At 42.0% G+C, this 16,139-nt stretch overlaps 1 protein-coding gene across 1 annotated transcript in view; it reads right to left on the bottom strand.

The window, feature by feature from the left end:
* Positions 1–16,139, bottom strand: part of LOC124545024 (pre-mRNA-splicing factor ISY1 homolog) — a 73,207-nt gene that overhangs the window by 46,427 nt on the left and 10,641 nt on the right. Inside the window, exon 4 of the mRNA XM_047123806.1 lies at positions 7,570–7,773. Coding sequence (XP_046979762.1) covers positions 7,570–7,773 — 204 coding nt within the window. The remainder of the gene's footprint in view (positions 1–7,569; positions 7,774–16,139) is intronic.

The following is a 16,139-nucleotide window of genomic DNA, read 5'->3' as shown; positions in this document are numbered from 1 at the left end:
AAATGTAACTCCATCCCACAAACTGACATCCATCACATATACATATACAACACAATGCACACATGTTTGCATTCAACATTCTGGCAGTTACACTGGTTATTAATGTGCCAGTAGTTCACATTTGCAATGGCTTATCTCATGCTTACATTAACACGTGATCCTTGCAATGTTAATCACTTAAATATGTTACCTAGACAAATGAAGGGTGATTTTTTTCTGCTAAGTACAAACTCTAGGGATTGATCAATGAAAGGATATGGAACTAAAAATGTCTAATGAACTTATGTCCGGGAAAGCATGGTTTCCATACTAGAGACCATTTATTCAGTCACACATTGTTACGAATACTGAGGACTGTATGTGCTGTACCATGCAGCCACAGTTATTGTGAGTGTTAAAAATGGCTTCAATGTGTCTCAATGCATGCGTATATGCACCATAGCATGTTCTGTCTCACACGTTCACATCAGCCAAGCTGCATCCAAACAGTGTCAAAGGCAGCATGAATACGCTGTTCCAGTGTCTCCACATCTGGAATGCACTCTGCATAAACAATACATTTGAGATGGCTCCATAACCGGAAATCGCACGGGTTGAGATCTGGCGAATGAGCAGGTCCTGCAGCTGGACCCTCTTGTCCGATCCATCAACCAGGGAAGAGAGAATTGAGATGTGTCCGCATGTTAACAGTGATGTGGGCTGGAGCACCGTCATGTAGCAGCCACATAACCCTCTGAATCATCAACAGCACAATTTCCAACAGGAGAGGCAAAGCCACCCCCAAGAAACGCTGAGAGTTCTGACCTGTTAGGCGATGTGGAAGGAAGACTGCTCCCAAAATACGTTGCCAATTAACTCGGCCTACACATTCTGGCTGTACCAATGCTGATGATTCACTGTCACCGTACTATGGGAGTTCTGCATATTATCCCACAGACAACTGTTATGAAAGGTGGATATATCACTGCATGTAAAGGTGGCCTCATCTGTGAACAGGATAGATGACACAAATCCTACAATCGTAGTTGCCTGGTGAAGTAACCAGTGACAAAACTGCTCCCAATGTGGAAAGTCTTTCACTGGTAAGCCCTGCACACACTGTAATTGTTAAGGGAAGTAACAATTGTCATGGAGAATGTTGCACACGGTCATCTGGCTTACCCTGTATTGACATCACCTTCCACATTGTTAATAACTTTTTTCTGGTGTCCAAACATTTCGAGTACGTCCTTTATGATTCCATGCTTACTGAAACGACCCTGTTTCAGGCAAATGGTGAAACACTGTTGCAAACACTGAATGCTGTGGTGGTTGTCGGCGGGGGTAGGTTTCCTGATGCAACCTTGCTGCCCACTGCCATTTGCCTTTGCAGAAGTAAACATCATGTAGGCAAGCTCTTAATTCGAATATGGAGCTATTATGTACAACACTTTATTACATTCATTACAAGGTGAGTAAGCAAGAGAAGTGAATCAGACACAACATTACTAATTTCTATGGCTGGAGCAGATGCTAGGGCATGACACATGGGGAACAATACGAACCATATAGAAGGAACCAAGCATACTGTAACTGTGATTACATGGTACAGAGAGTGTTAGAATGCAGTCTCTGTAACAAAGTATGAATGAATAAATGGTCTCTAGCATGGAAACATGCATTTCCGGACATAAGTTGATTAGAGCTTTTTTGTTCCGTATCAACTCATTGAGCAATCCCCAGAGTTTGTGCAAAGTGGAAAAAATCGTACTGTATATTCCCAAAATTTCATTATGCTACATTAATTATTTTATGGTGTTGCGACTTTTTCCATCAGTGTGTGTGTGTGTGTGTGTGTGTGTGTGTGTGTGCGCGCATGTGTGTGTGTGTGTGTGTGTGTGTGTGTGTGTGTGTGTGTGTGTGTGTTTTTCTAATCCCCTGCTGCATCATTAAATTAACTTTTATTTTAGAGCATCGTGGTTAATATGATGATTAAAATGATAATGCAAAGGATTAGAAATGAAAAAAATTTTATTTAAAATTATTAACTGAATAAAAATAATGACAATGGCCATTTTGATACAGGTTAAACACACACACACACACACACACACACACACACACACACACACACACACACACACACACATATATTACCTGATGCGCCTCGAAATCAATCCCTGCAGTATGCCAAGCTAAATCAAACAATGGAAAATTCAGGATGGAAAATAACAATATTATGGAATGGATAGTTGCTACTTACTATATAGAGGAGATGCTGAGTTGCAGATAGGCACAACAAACAGACTATCACAAAACAAGCTTTTGGCCAACGAGGCCATTGTCAAAAATAGATAACAGACACAAACACCCTCACACACTCAAGCAAACACACCTCATACACATGACCACTGTCTCTGGCAGCTAACACCAGGCTACGAGCAGCAGCACATGATGGGAGAGGCAACTGTGTGGGGGTAAGGGACGCTGGGTGGGGAGGGGGGTTTGCAGAGTAGGGGTGGGGGCTGGTAAATTGCTGCTGGGGAGCATGCAGGGATGAGGTGGAGAAAGGGTATGGCAACTAGGTGCAGTTAGGTGGTGATTAGATGGAGGGGGCGCAGGGGGGGGGGGGGGGGGGGGGGGAGAGGTAGCGGAAAAGGAGTGAAAAGAATGTGAGTGTTGGTGGAATGACGGCTATATAGTGCTGAAATGGGAACAGGGAAGGGACAAAATGGATGAGGACAAAGACTAACGAAAGTTGAGGCCAGGAGGGTTACAGGAACGTAGGATACATTGCAGGGAGAGTTCCCACCTGCACAATTCAGAAAAGCTGGTGTTGGTGGGAAGAATCCATATGGCCGGTATTACACTATCAAATTTCTTTGTCCAATATCTTTGTCAAAGATATTTGATGGTGTAATACGGACTTTGTCAAATGTCGTCCAATATTTGATCAAATCTAGGGCCTGGCTGTAGATTTGATCAAAGAAATCGCTTGTCTTCTGTTCACTGCAATGTGACATGTTACCACATGGAGCACTAGCATCGCTGCAGCGTTCTGTCATCTGTAGTGTTTTTATAACAATTGCCGGTAAATACAATTGGTGTGTACCGACAACTACAAAATTAATAGAGATGTATGAAGCTGATGAGGCACTTTACAACGTGATGCACCCTGAATACAAAAATAGATTAAGAAGATTGGAGACCTGACCTGACCTGACATAACCCTCTCCTGTAGGAAGGAATCGGAGTGTTACAGTGAGCCTGTCTTCTGAAGATGTAGCAGTTATTAAGTGAATATTGTGCTTTGTGATATGAGGATACACTTCACTGAGCACATACAGAAATGTATGCTCATCCATTCTTAAGTAATTGATGTACGACTTGACGTCTTCCACTGTAAGCTCACGTAACAAGCTTTGTTGAATGTTTTTATCGTGTCATCGTAAAACCCACGGCTTCACCCAGATTAGATTAGTTTTTTGTTCCATAGATCCGTGCTGAGGAGATCCTTGTGGATGTGGAACATGTCATTTTTTTTAAAGCTGAAATAACAATACTAATAGTATGAATAAATACAATACATCATTTGTTTCTATTAAAAATTTCGCCAATGGAGTAGAAGGAGTTGGCCATTAGTAAGTCTTTCCGGCTCCTTTTAAACTGATCTTTATTTGTAACTAAATTTTTTATGTTTGCTGGCAAATTATTGAAGATTAGTGTTCCTGAGTAGTGGACCCCTTTTTGAACTAAAGTAAGTGCTTTTAAGACCTTGTGCAGATCATTTTTGTTCCTGGTATTGTATGTATGAACTGAGTTGTTTGTTGGAAAAGGAGATATACGTATTACACGCTTTTGGACTCTGAAAACTTTTGTTTGACTTGAAGATTAACCCCAAAATATTATCCCATATGACATTATGGAATGAAAGTAGGCAAAGTATGCAAGCTTTTTCATTTTTATGTTGCCTATGTCTGCTAACATTCGAATTGCAAATACAGATTTGTTAAGGCGTTTCTTCAGTTCTGTGGTGTGCTCCTCCCAACTGAATTTATTATCAAGTTGTAATCCCAGGAATTTAAGACTGTCAACCTCGTATGTATGGTTCCTTTTCTTCCCCCATTTCTTTTCCGCATGTGCACACAATGCAATTGCGGTACGTGCAACTGCTGCGGTTAATAACAAGTTGTTGTCAGCCATCTTGAACTTCGACGAAAAATTTGATGACAGTGTAATACCCCTTCTAGTGCTACATCAAAGATCTTTGTCAAATATATTTGATGAAATATTTGATCACATCTTTGACCAAATCTTTGACAAAGAAATTTGATAGTGTAATACCGGCCTATGGCACGTGCTGTGAAGCAGTCACTGAAATGAAGAACCTCGTGTTGGGTGGTGTGTTCAGCAAGAGTGGTCCAGTTGTTTCTTGGCCACAGTTTGTCGGTGGTCATTCATGTGGACAGGCAGCTTGTTGGTTGTCATGCCCATGTTCAATGCAGCACGGTGGTTGCATCTTAGCTTGTAGATCACATGACTGGTTTTACAGGTAGCCCTGCCTTTGATGTGATAGGTGATGTTTGTTATTGGACTGGAGTAGGTGATGGTGGTGGAAGGATGTGTGGGACATGTCTTGCATCTAGGTCTATTACAGGGATATGAGCAATGAGACAAGAGAGTGGGAGCACGTGTTGTGCAGGGATGAAGGAGGATATTGTGTAGGTTTGGTGGACAAAGGAATACACTGTGGAAAGAGCAGGAAGGGTAGTGGCCAGGACATTTCTCATTTCAGGGCATGATGAGAGGTAGCTGAAACCCTGGGAGAGATTGTAATTCAGTTGCTCCAGTCCTGGGTGGTACTGAGTTACAAGGGGAGTGCTCCTCTGTGGCCCAACAGTGGGACTTTGGGAGGTGATGGGTGACAGTAAAGATAAAGCACAGGGAGATTTGTTTTTGTGCAAGGTTGGGAGGGGTAATTATAGTCTGTAAAGGTCTCAGTGAGACTTTTAGTATACTTTGAGATGGACCGCTCGTCACTGTAGATGTGACGGCACAGGTGGTTAGGCAGTATGGGAAAGACTTTTGTCATGTAATAGGTGGCAGCTGCTGTAGCGGAGGTATTGCTGGTGGTTGGTAGGTTTGATAAGGACAGAGGTATTGATGTAGCCATCTTTGAGATAGAGGTCAACATCTAGGAAGGTGGCTTATTGAGTTGAGTATGACCAGGTGAAGTGGATGGGGGAGAAGGTGTTGAGGTCCTGGAGGAATGTGAATGCGGTGTTCTCACCCTCGATGCAGATCACGAAAATGTCATCAATTAATCTGAACCAGGTGAGGGGTTTAGAATTCTTTTTAGGAAAGATTCCTCTAGATGGCCCACAACTAGGTTGGCATGGACACTGCGGGTGTCCATATATACAGTACCATTTCAAAATCCTGTGTTTTAAGGTCCCAGTGGTAGAAATTTTTTATTTTATTTTTGCCAATCACTGGCAAGTAAGGGCCCATGTGAATGAATGGGTGCCACTACACTACAGTACAAATTCAAAATCCTCCTATAAGGTCCTTGTTAAAATGAGAAATTCTTTTTTGCCAGTCACTGGCAAACAAAGACCACGAGGGCATATGGGTGTTGGGTGTTATCTCCTGGACGTTAGCCTACACCACTTGTAACGATACACGGTACAAAATACTAAATCGTGTAAAAAAAAAAAAAAAAAAAAAAAATCCCCCCTCTGAAAGTGCGCGCGCAATTGGCTAACAGCAATTTATAATGAAATGAAATAATAATGGTACAAACAGACTCTATAAGAAAACTGTATAGGATCTTTGTGGTAATTAATTATTCTTTTACTCACTCGCAAAATAAACTAAAAAGACCAGCTTTACTACTAACTCTCTGTTCTAGTACTGAAGCTAACACACACTACAGCGGCCATTTCGCATTGTAAGTTGTAAATTTTAAATAATATATAGTATTTTATGCTGATTGTGCATTTTTCTTTCATGTGCTTAGTGACCTTCATGCAGAAGTAAAAATGTTATTTGTAAGGTTTTCAGCACACAATATAAACAACAAGAACGGTCAAACAATCGACCATTCTTGGCAGACATCTTGCATAGGAATAGTTTCATAGCGTTCCGTCGTCAATGGATGCTGTAAAAGACTCGCTCCATAATTATTAAGGAAAGGAATGTGTATATATTAATTTATGCCATATTAAGGTAAAAACTAAGAACATTCAGTTAAGTTCAGATATTGGCTGCTTCTCGGCAAGACGAAGATTATTATGTTTAAAAAAAGGGAAATACTTTCTTTCATTAAAAGATTTCTTTTAATTCAATTTCACTACAGTAAAGATATCCTGCAGCAATATTTTAACATGATAACACAAAATACAATCCCTGAGGTTATGTTTACTTTTTTTTGTCAGTATGAACACTCCACGTAGACATCAGTTTTAACAAATTCTAAAAGCACCTCACACAATCCTATATTAACAAGGCGGTGAGTCATGCGCTGTCAAATAATCAGAGCTTAGAGAACTATTTTACAAAAGTATAAATGCCTGTCCTCCATATCATCATGAGCCTTTCTCGTGCCCGCTATGCCAGATAAGTGCTCTATTCACACTCTTGCTGAGTCCGGTGTCTTGACCGAGGTGGTAGCGGTACACACCATATATGTGGTTTGAGAAAGTTACTACAACCCCTGTGGACCTTCCCTTGTCAATAATGGTTTTTGTGTTTTCATCATTTACAATAAATACCTAGATGATTCCCCCAACAAGACCATATTTCACAACTGTGTTCCATCGAAGCTCATGTTCTGCCTGCAATTATCTTCATGTTGATGCGATGTTATCAATAACTTTTTTTTATACTCATCTTGCCTCTGAACTGTAGGTGGGGGCCAGGGCTTAGAGGTCAGTTCTTTTCAAAACAATTTTCTCTCTCCCACTGTTTGCATTAATTTTTAATTTTAAGTTTTCTAATATGACAAATAACTAGTAACCTTAGAGTTAATAAAAGGTTTGTATTACAAAATGTTCTGTTGAGGGTAGTAGCATACAATGTAAAATCTTTATTAGCTGTGATTTGCACTTTTTAAAAGTACAACTAAGATACCACAGTTCTGAAGGAATAGCAATGCCCATAATAACAACACTAGAAAGAAACCAATATCTCCATTACTTATAATTAAAACTGGCATTAACTTGAATGGTGCTGAATAAAGTTGCAACCAAAATCTTTGATAATGTAAAATGCCTGACATACTGCAAAACTAAATTTGGTAGCAAGTTTAATGCTTAAGTTCCTGATAGGCAAATCCTTTCATTCTATGGAATAATCTTTACTGATAAACTTGGAGCATACATAGCTGAAATAACTGAACAAATAAACAATTTTTAAAAATTAAAAACTAACTTTATTGCGAGATTTAACATTTGTTTCTGAAGTATGAATTTCTCTGTACATGGTCAGCATGCTACTATGTTTCAATTAACTATTAAATAACCTGTAAATTCATTCATTCCACATCATTATGACACATTTCACAAGAGACTAATGCAAAATATAACTTACCAGGGAGGTCCTTTGCAGCTCCAAAGTATTTGTAACCACGATTTCCTGGAACTTCTTTCCCTTCATGGTCCAGCATCCGAGGTCCAACTTTAGCATAGTCTGGACCACCAAGCTCACGTATCTGTGCTTCCCAATGGCCTTTCTCACGAAGTAGTTTGTTTATTTCATCATTTAGGTCACGGATCCGAAATTCTCCAAGACCCGCTACAGAACAGAAAATTAATTGCCACGATGATATATGGACAACTTACACTGCACCAGACGTTAAATGACAAGAAAGAAACTAGTCACTGGAAAGATGATTAATACATACAACTTCAACTTCTTTCCGGTTCACCTTTATCTCTCCCCATATATTTTTATTTTCATTTTCATTTCACCTCAGGTTACACTTTCCACCTTCTAACACCATGTCACCCTCACAACACCCCCACAATGACCCCATTAAGTTTTATTTACATTCCCTCCGCAAAAATGCCCAGCTGTAACCAACACCTTTTCGCCTTTTTTCATTCCAGATCTCCAGTTTCTTTCCGGTTCACCTTTATCTCTCCCCATATATTTTTATTTTCATTTTCATTTCACCTCAGGTTACACTTTCCACCTTCTAACACCATGTCACCCTCACAACACCCCCACAATGACCCCATTAAGTTTTATTTACATTCCCTCCGCAAAAAAAAAAGCCCAGCTGTAACCAACACCTTTTCGCCTTTTTTCATTCCAGATCTCCAGTTTCTTTCCGGTTCACCTTTATCTCTCCCCATATATTTTTATTTTCATTTTCATTTCACCTCAGGTTACACTTTCCACCTTCTAACACCATGTCACCCTCACAACACCCCCACAATGACCCCATTAAGTTTTATTTACATTCCCTCCGCAAAAAAAACAGATTACGCTCGCATATTTTATTTTCTCAGGCTTGTCTGACATTTGGCATTACCCCCAAAGGCCTCACACTCAAAGTTCCCATCTCTGGCTGCAACCCTTCCTTCCATCAGTCCCTATACCAGTTCCAAACTGAACAATCCATTGCCCTCACCCACCTAATCCTTTACCTATACATCAACTCAGCCAATGAACACACCCGTCAACTCCTATCCTTAATAAAAGTCCTTAATCTTTCCTCCCCCACATCCACACCGGCTGTTCAGAGCATCCTCCTACAGGCCAACCGTAAATTAGAACAGCATGCCACCCTCCACCTCAAAAAACTATCCAATCTCCTGGTTTCCCACCTCCGGAAAGGCAACTCACTCACCCTTCACAACCTTTCCAGCAAACCTCAACCTCCTCTCATTGCACACAAACCAAGTCTCTCCCATCTACTCAATCTCCCACTTCCAGCTCCACTCCCTCCAAAACCTCAAAATTCCGATCAACACAATCTGGAACCACAACACCCTAATTCAGTAGTTAACCTTTCCTCCAAACCTCTCTCCCAATCCGAAACCTCTGTCCTATCCAAAGGCCTCACCTTCAGCCCCACTCCCAGATTCAACCAAACAGCCCTCGTCAAAGATTTACTGTCCTACACCCGTACTCTCTGCTGGAAGTATCACTTTGCCACGAAGAAAAATGATCCTAATCCTACTCCTAATGATCCGACTCCTCAAGACACCATCCAAATTGAACCCTGCCTGGAACAGTTCCGTCCTCCGTCACAGCGGGACCCACCTCCTCTTCCTCAAAATCACCCTCTCCAAACCATCCAGGAATTTCTGACTTCCAGCCTTGCATCTCAATCCTTCTTAAAAAACCTTAATCCTACACCGAACATCACCACTGCTGAAGCCCAGGCTATCCGTGATCTGAAGGCTGACCGATCCATCGTCATTCTTCCGGCGGACAAGGGTTCCACGACCGTGGTACTTGATCGTCGGGAGTATGTGGCTGAGGGACTGCGTCAGCTTTCAGACAACACCACATACAAAGTTTGCCAAGGTAACCCCATTCCCGATGTCCAGGCGGAGCTTCAAGGAATCCTCAGAACCTTAGGCCCCCTGCAAAACCTTTCACCTGACTCCATCAACCTCCTGACCCCACCGACACCCCGCACCCCTACCTTCTACCTTCTTCCTAAAATCCACAAACCCAATCATCCCGGCCGCCCCATTGTAGCTGGTTACCAAGCCCCCACAGAACGCATCTCTGCCTACGTAGATCAACACCTTCAACCCATTACATGCAGTCTCCCATCCTTCATCAAGGACACCAACCACTTCCTTGAACGCCTGGAATCCTTACCCAATCTGTTACCCCCGGAAACCATCCTTGTAACCATTGATGCCACGTCCTTATACACAAATATTGCGCACGTCCAGGGCCTCGCTGCGATGGAGCATTTCCTTTCACGCCGATCACCTGCCACCCTACCTAAAACCTCTTTCCTCATCACCTTAGCCAGCTTCATCCTGACCCACAACTTCTTCACTTTTGAGGGCCAGACATACCAACAATTAAAGGGAACAGCCATGGGCACCAGGATGGCCCCCTCGTACGCCAACCTATTCATGGGTCGCTTAGAGGAAGCCTTCTTGGTTACCCAAGTCTGCCAACCCAAAGTTTGGTACAGATTTATTGATGACATCTTCATGATCTGGACTCACAGTGAAGAAGAACTCCAGAACTTCCTCTCCAACCTTAACTCCTTTGGTTCCATCAGTTTCACCTGGTCCTACTCCAAATCCCATGCCACTTTCCTTGACGTTGACCTCCACCTGTCCAATGGCCAACTTCACACGTCCGTCCACATCAAACCCACCAACAAGCAACAGTACCTCCATTATGACAGCTGCCACCCATTCCACATCAAACGGTCCCTTCCCTACAGCCTAGGTCTTCGTGGCAAACGAATCTGCTCCAGTCCGGAATCCCTGAATCATTACACCAACAACCTGAAAACAGCTTTCGCATCCCGCAACTACCCTCCCGACCTGGTACAGAAGCAAATAACCAGAGCCACTTCCTCGTCCCCTCAAACCCAGAATCCCCCACAGAAGAACCACAAAAGTGCCCCACTTGTGACAGGATACTTTCCGGGACTGGACCAGACTCTGAATGTGGCTCTCCAGCAGGGATACGACTTCCTCAAATCCTGCCCTGAAATGAGATCCATCCTTCATGAAATCCTCCCCACTCCGCCAAGAGTGTCTTTCCGCCGTCCACCTAACCTTCGTAACCTGTTAGTTCATCCCTATGAAATCCCCAAACCACCTTCCCTACCCTCTGGCTCCTATCCTTGTAACCGCCCCCGATGCAAAACCTGTCCCATGCACCCTCCCACCACCACCTACTCCAGTCCTGTAACCCGGAAGGTGTACACGATCAGAGGCAGAGCCACGTGTGAAAGCACCCACGTGATTTACCAACTGACCTGCCTACACTGTGATGCATTCTATGTGGGAATGACCAGCAACAAACTGTCCATTCGCATGAATGGACACAGGCAGACAGTGTTTGTTGGTAATGAGGATCACCCTGTGGCTAAACATGCCTTGGTGCACAGCCAGCACATCTTGGCACAGTGTTACACCGTCCGGGTTATCTGGATACTTCCCACCAACACCAACCTATCCGAACTCCGGAGATGGGAACTTGCCCTTCAGTATATCCTCTCTTCTCGTCATCCGCCAGGCCTCAATCTCCGCTAATTTCAAGTTGCCGCCACTCATACCTCACCTGTCTTTCAACAACTTCTTTGCCTCCACACTTCTGCCTCGACTGACATCTCTGCCCAAACTCTTTGTCTTTAAATATGTCTGCTTGTGTCTGTATGTGTGGATGGATATGTGCGTGTGTGCGAGTGTATACCTGTCCTTTTTTCCCCCTAAGGTAAGTCTTTCCGCTCCCGGGATTGGAATGACTCCTTACCCTCTCCCTTAAAACCCACTTCCTTTCGTCTTCCCCTCTCCTTCCCTCTTTCCTGATGAGGCAACAGTTTGTTGCGAAAGCTTGAATTTTGTGTGTGTGTTTGTGTTTGTTTGTGTGTCTATCGACCTGCCAGCGCTTTTGTTCGGTAAGTCACCTCATCTTTGTTTTTATATATAACTTCAAATATACTGTATTTTACAGCTGGATTTTTTGCATCTTATATGAAGGTAACAGCTAAACTGAGGTTTCAAAGATTGTGATAATTCAACATAAGATGTAAAAGAATTCATACTTTGAAGTTTAGAAGCAAAACACACCTGCATTTGCTGCAGGTGAGATAAAGAGGGGGATAGGAACAAAGTGTGGAAAAATAATATGCGCTTTCTCTGGAGATAATTGGCAAATATAGTGTGGATCTGTCTTTGTTGCCATCAGTGTCTCCCTTTCTAGGAAAAAGTGACAGAAAGGAAGTGACTATTTACAAAAAATTAAAACTGTGAAAATACAGAGCTGGGCTGGCAGACATCCTAGTTTAAAAATGGTGAATGAGTGACTGGGCCAATGTTTAGCCTCTGATTGGTGATGATGTCATTTGTATACTGGCGGCAACTACAATTTTAAGAGTGAAACATAAGTTGGTTTGCTAAGAACGAGAGAAATCAGAAGACAAAGATGGCCATTTGGTTGCGACAATGAGAGAAATCAGAAGACAAAGGTGGTCATTTGGTTAACTGTTCATTCAAAGACAAAATTGGCCATTTGGTTAAGTGTTCATTCAATCATTTTCGTAGATTCTAGTGCCAACTGTTACCACAGGTTAAGCCAAGGAGGACTAAAGGCAAAGCAACACACTTATTCACCAATATTTGCTATCATATGCTCCAAGGTATTTGGATTTTAATCCAAGTGCAGTCTGTTTCCATTACAGTCACCAAACATGGGACATCATTCAATACTATGTGCAGAAAGTTTCATGACATTATACACACTAGAAAAAACATTTGTGTCTGTACTACTCATCATGACAGATAAAATTAAGGCAGTTCTCTCGGCGGAGAAGTCCCTGCATATCTACAAATGGGCAAGAAGGTGGAACCTAATATTGACCATTAAATATTAGGAGAGAGATGGTTTCAGATGATGCAGTGCCCAAGCTTGTGTTGATATATTTCTAGGTAGATGTCTTTTAATATGAAATTGTGAGTATGCAGATCTGTAAAGATAACACCCTTTACACTTATAAATACACTGATGAGCCAAGAAGTTATGACCAGCTGCTCCACAGATGTGCTGCTGCACATTTGCAAAGCAGTACTTCAGTGATTCTATGTGACATAGATTCGATAAGTCCTCGGTAGGTTTCTGGAGGTATAGGGCACCAGATGTCTATACATCGGTCACACAATTACGGGTCAGTGTTTTGTGAGAATGCAGACAGCAGCTCCCTAACAGCATCACAGACATGTCCCTTAAAGTACAGATCAGGTAGATTTGGTGACCAAGATATCAACTCGAGTTCACTATTATGCTTGACCTTGTGACAACGACAGTTATGCTGGAAGAGGCTATCACCACCAGGAAAGACATCAAGAACGTAGGGATGCTGGTGGTCTACAACAATGTTCACGTAGTCCATAGCCGTCATGGCACCTTCGATTACTATCACAGGACCGGGTGAAAGTCCCTCATAGCACAATACTCCCTATCGACGTGTGGCTGTTGTGCATGACACACTTTGCGCAGCTGTTTGTCTCGACAATGACATATCCTGACATGACAACTGACCAGGTGTAACAAGCAATATGATTCACCGGGCCAGGCAACATGTTTTCGCTGATCCACAGTCCAATATTGATGGTAACTGTGCCCACTGCAACAGTCACAATGTCACTGGATCAGCATGGGAACATGTACTGACATCTGCTGTGAAGCTACATGTTCTACAATGTCCCACAGCATGGGAACATGTACTGACATCTGCTGTGAAGCTACATGTTCTACAATGTGCTACTAAACTTTTCACCTCAAATATTTCGGTAACCATTCAAGTTATTGTAATTCTATTTTTACCCAGGTGAATTGTGAGAATGTTCTCACTGAATGGAATATAATATCTTTACATAACTACATTAATTACAGAGATATCAGTATTAACTTAAAACAGTGTAAGATCCAGGATCAACCTTCAGCAGTCATGTCCATCACCCACCTATCCCCTTCCCTGTTCACATGCCAACACTACGCAGCTTCTTTTCCACCAACACACCCACAGTCTTCTTACTTCTCTCTTTCTGCCCCCCCCCCCCTCCCCCCTCCAGCTCTCCATCTAACCTCCTGACTGCAACTAGCTGCCCGGCTCTTTCCCCACCTCATCCCTGTATGTTCCCACAAGCCGCACTTTACTGTCCTCCAACTGCAGCCTGCCATCTCTCCCAATCCCTGTCCCAGCCTCCTCCTTACCAACACCACTCAGATGGCTTCTCCCCTTATGTGCTGCAGCTCACTGTTGGTCTTCGGCAGCCGGAGACAGTGGTCACGTGTGTGCGAGTTGCTTTTGCGTGTGCAGGAGGTGTATATGTTTTCTGTGTAATTCACAAGAAGGCCATTTGGCTGAAAGCTTATTTGTTTAGCAGTCTTTTTGTTGTTACTATCTGCGACTCAGCATCTGCACTATATGGTGAGTAGCAATCTATCCTTTTCATAACACTGTCAGCATCAACTTCGCTTTTTCAAATGGAACTATGGCTAATTAGTTTCATGTCCCATGGATCTTGTTCATCAATGTATCGTAATTATGCAGAATGAGTCATTTTACATTCACACTGCAAATTACTTTGTACATATGATTACATTCTGAACAGTTCTAGGGTTACGCAGATTCTGCAAGTTAGTAAGTACCGCCCACCACCTTTTACATGTTACAGTAATTGAAATTCTTCAACAGAATAGAACGAACTGTAAAGGAGAAATTTTCTCAGTATGTTTTCAAATTTTGCTTTTCCACCTGTCAGGAAATTTATATCACTGAGTAAGTGATCAAAAATTTTTGTTGCAGCATTTGTGAACCACTTTCTGTGCTAACACACAGTAACAACTGTCATTTTTACTTCTAGTTTTGTAATTGTGTACATCATTGTTCCTTTTGAAATGCAATGAATAATTTACAACGAACTTCAAGAGGGAATAAATATACTGTGAAGCAATAGTCAGAATGCCCAACTCCTTAAACAGCTGTCTACAAGATGATTGTGGGTGAGCACCAATTACAATCCTTACAGAACGTTTTTGCACAATGAAGACTCTCTTTCTTAAAGATGAGAACATCATTCCATACAATATTATTGAATGAAAGTATATGCAAAATGTGTCAACTTACTGATTTGTTTCTCCCCAAGATGTGCTACGATTCTAAGTACAAATGTGGCTGAACTAAGTTGTTTTAGAAGTTCCAAAATGACATTTTCCCAGTTTAAATTCTCATCAGAATCGACACACAAAAATTTTAAGTTTTCATCCTATTTATTATTTACTTGCCATTTGTTTACATTTATCACTGATGTAACACCCCTAGATGTGCAAACTGAATATGCTGTGTCTTTTTAAATTGAGGGTGGGACCATTCACAGAAAACTAGCCAGTAACACTTTCAGGAACTTTGTTTGTCATTTCTTTTGTTTCTGTATGTATGCTTGGATTGGTTACAATACTAGTGTCAACTGCAAAATGAACTAATTCTATTTGTTGTAAATCCGATGGAAGATCGATTACACATAATTATGAGGAACAATTGTGGATCTAAGACAGTGCCTTAGGCAACACACCACGCTTGATTTCTCCTCAATCAGATATATGTCTCAGCACTATTTTATTATTCAGTGCTTGTAAAATCTGGTGAGTGATCATGTAAATGGCATTATCATTAGAGCAAACCTTCTGAGACCCAAACTGTGAGTTGCTGAGGATATTATTGTTGCTAAGGTGAGAAACTATTCTAGAATATATGAAGCTGGTACCTACCCTTTCGGACATGTCCAAAAGAACAGACACCATTGGTGTTCTTGCAGCTCTCAAAGAATGAAATTACAATGAAATCCAGACCATTAGCTGATAACTGGTGTTGATAAATATCAACGAGGACAGTTGAAAATGTATGCCCTGACCAGGACTCGAACCCGGAATCTCCTGCTTACATGGCAGATGCTCTATCCGACTGAGCCATCGAAGCCACAGAAGATAGTGCAACTGCAGGGACTTATGTCTGGCATGCTCCCAGTGAAACCCATATTTCCAACTTACTGTCCACACACTACATTTGTAGTGCACCTGCCCACTATACTCATTATTTGTGACATTCAACCTACCAATTCCCGTAAGAGTTTGAGCAAAGTGAGTGCATCCGCACTGAAGAAGATCATTGGCCGGTAAACCTTATCTATATGAACATGGTATCTGTTCTTTCGGACATGTCCGAAAGAACAGATACCATTGGTGATCTCGCAGCTCTTGTAGAATGAAATTGCAATGAAATCCAGACCATTTGCTGCTTACAGGTGTTGATAAATACCAACGGGGACAGTTGAAAATGTGTGTCCTGACCAGGATTCGAACGCGAAATCTCCTACTTACATGGCAGATGCTCTATCCAAATGAGCCATCAAGGATACAAGGGATAGTGTGACTGCAGGGACTTATCT

The sequence above is a fragment of the Schistocerca americana genome, chromosome 8 (genome assembly GCF_021461395.2).
Source record: "Schistocerca americana isolate TAMUIC-IGC-003095 chromosome 8, iqSchAmer2.1, whole genome shotgun sequence".
NCBI lineage: Eukaryota > Metazoa > Arthropoda > Insecta > Orthoptera > Acrididae > Schistocerca > Schistocerca americana.
This window is presented reverse-complemented; position numbering and strand designations above follow the sequence as displayed.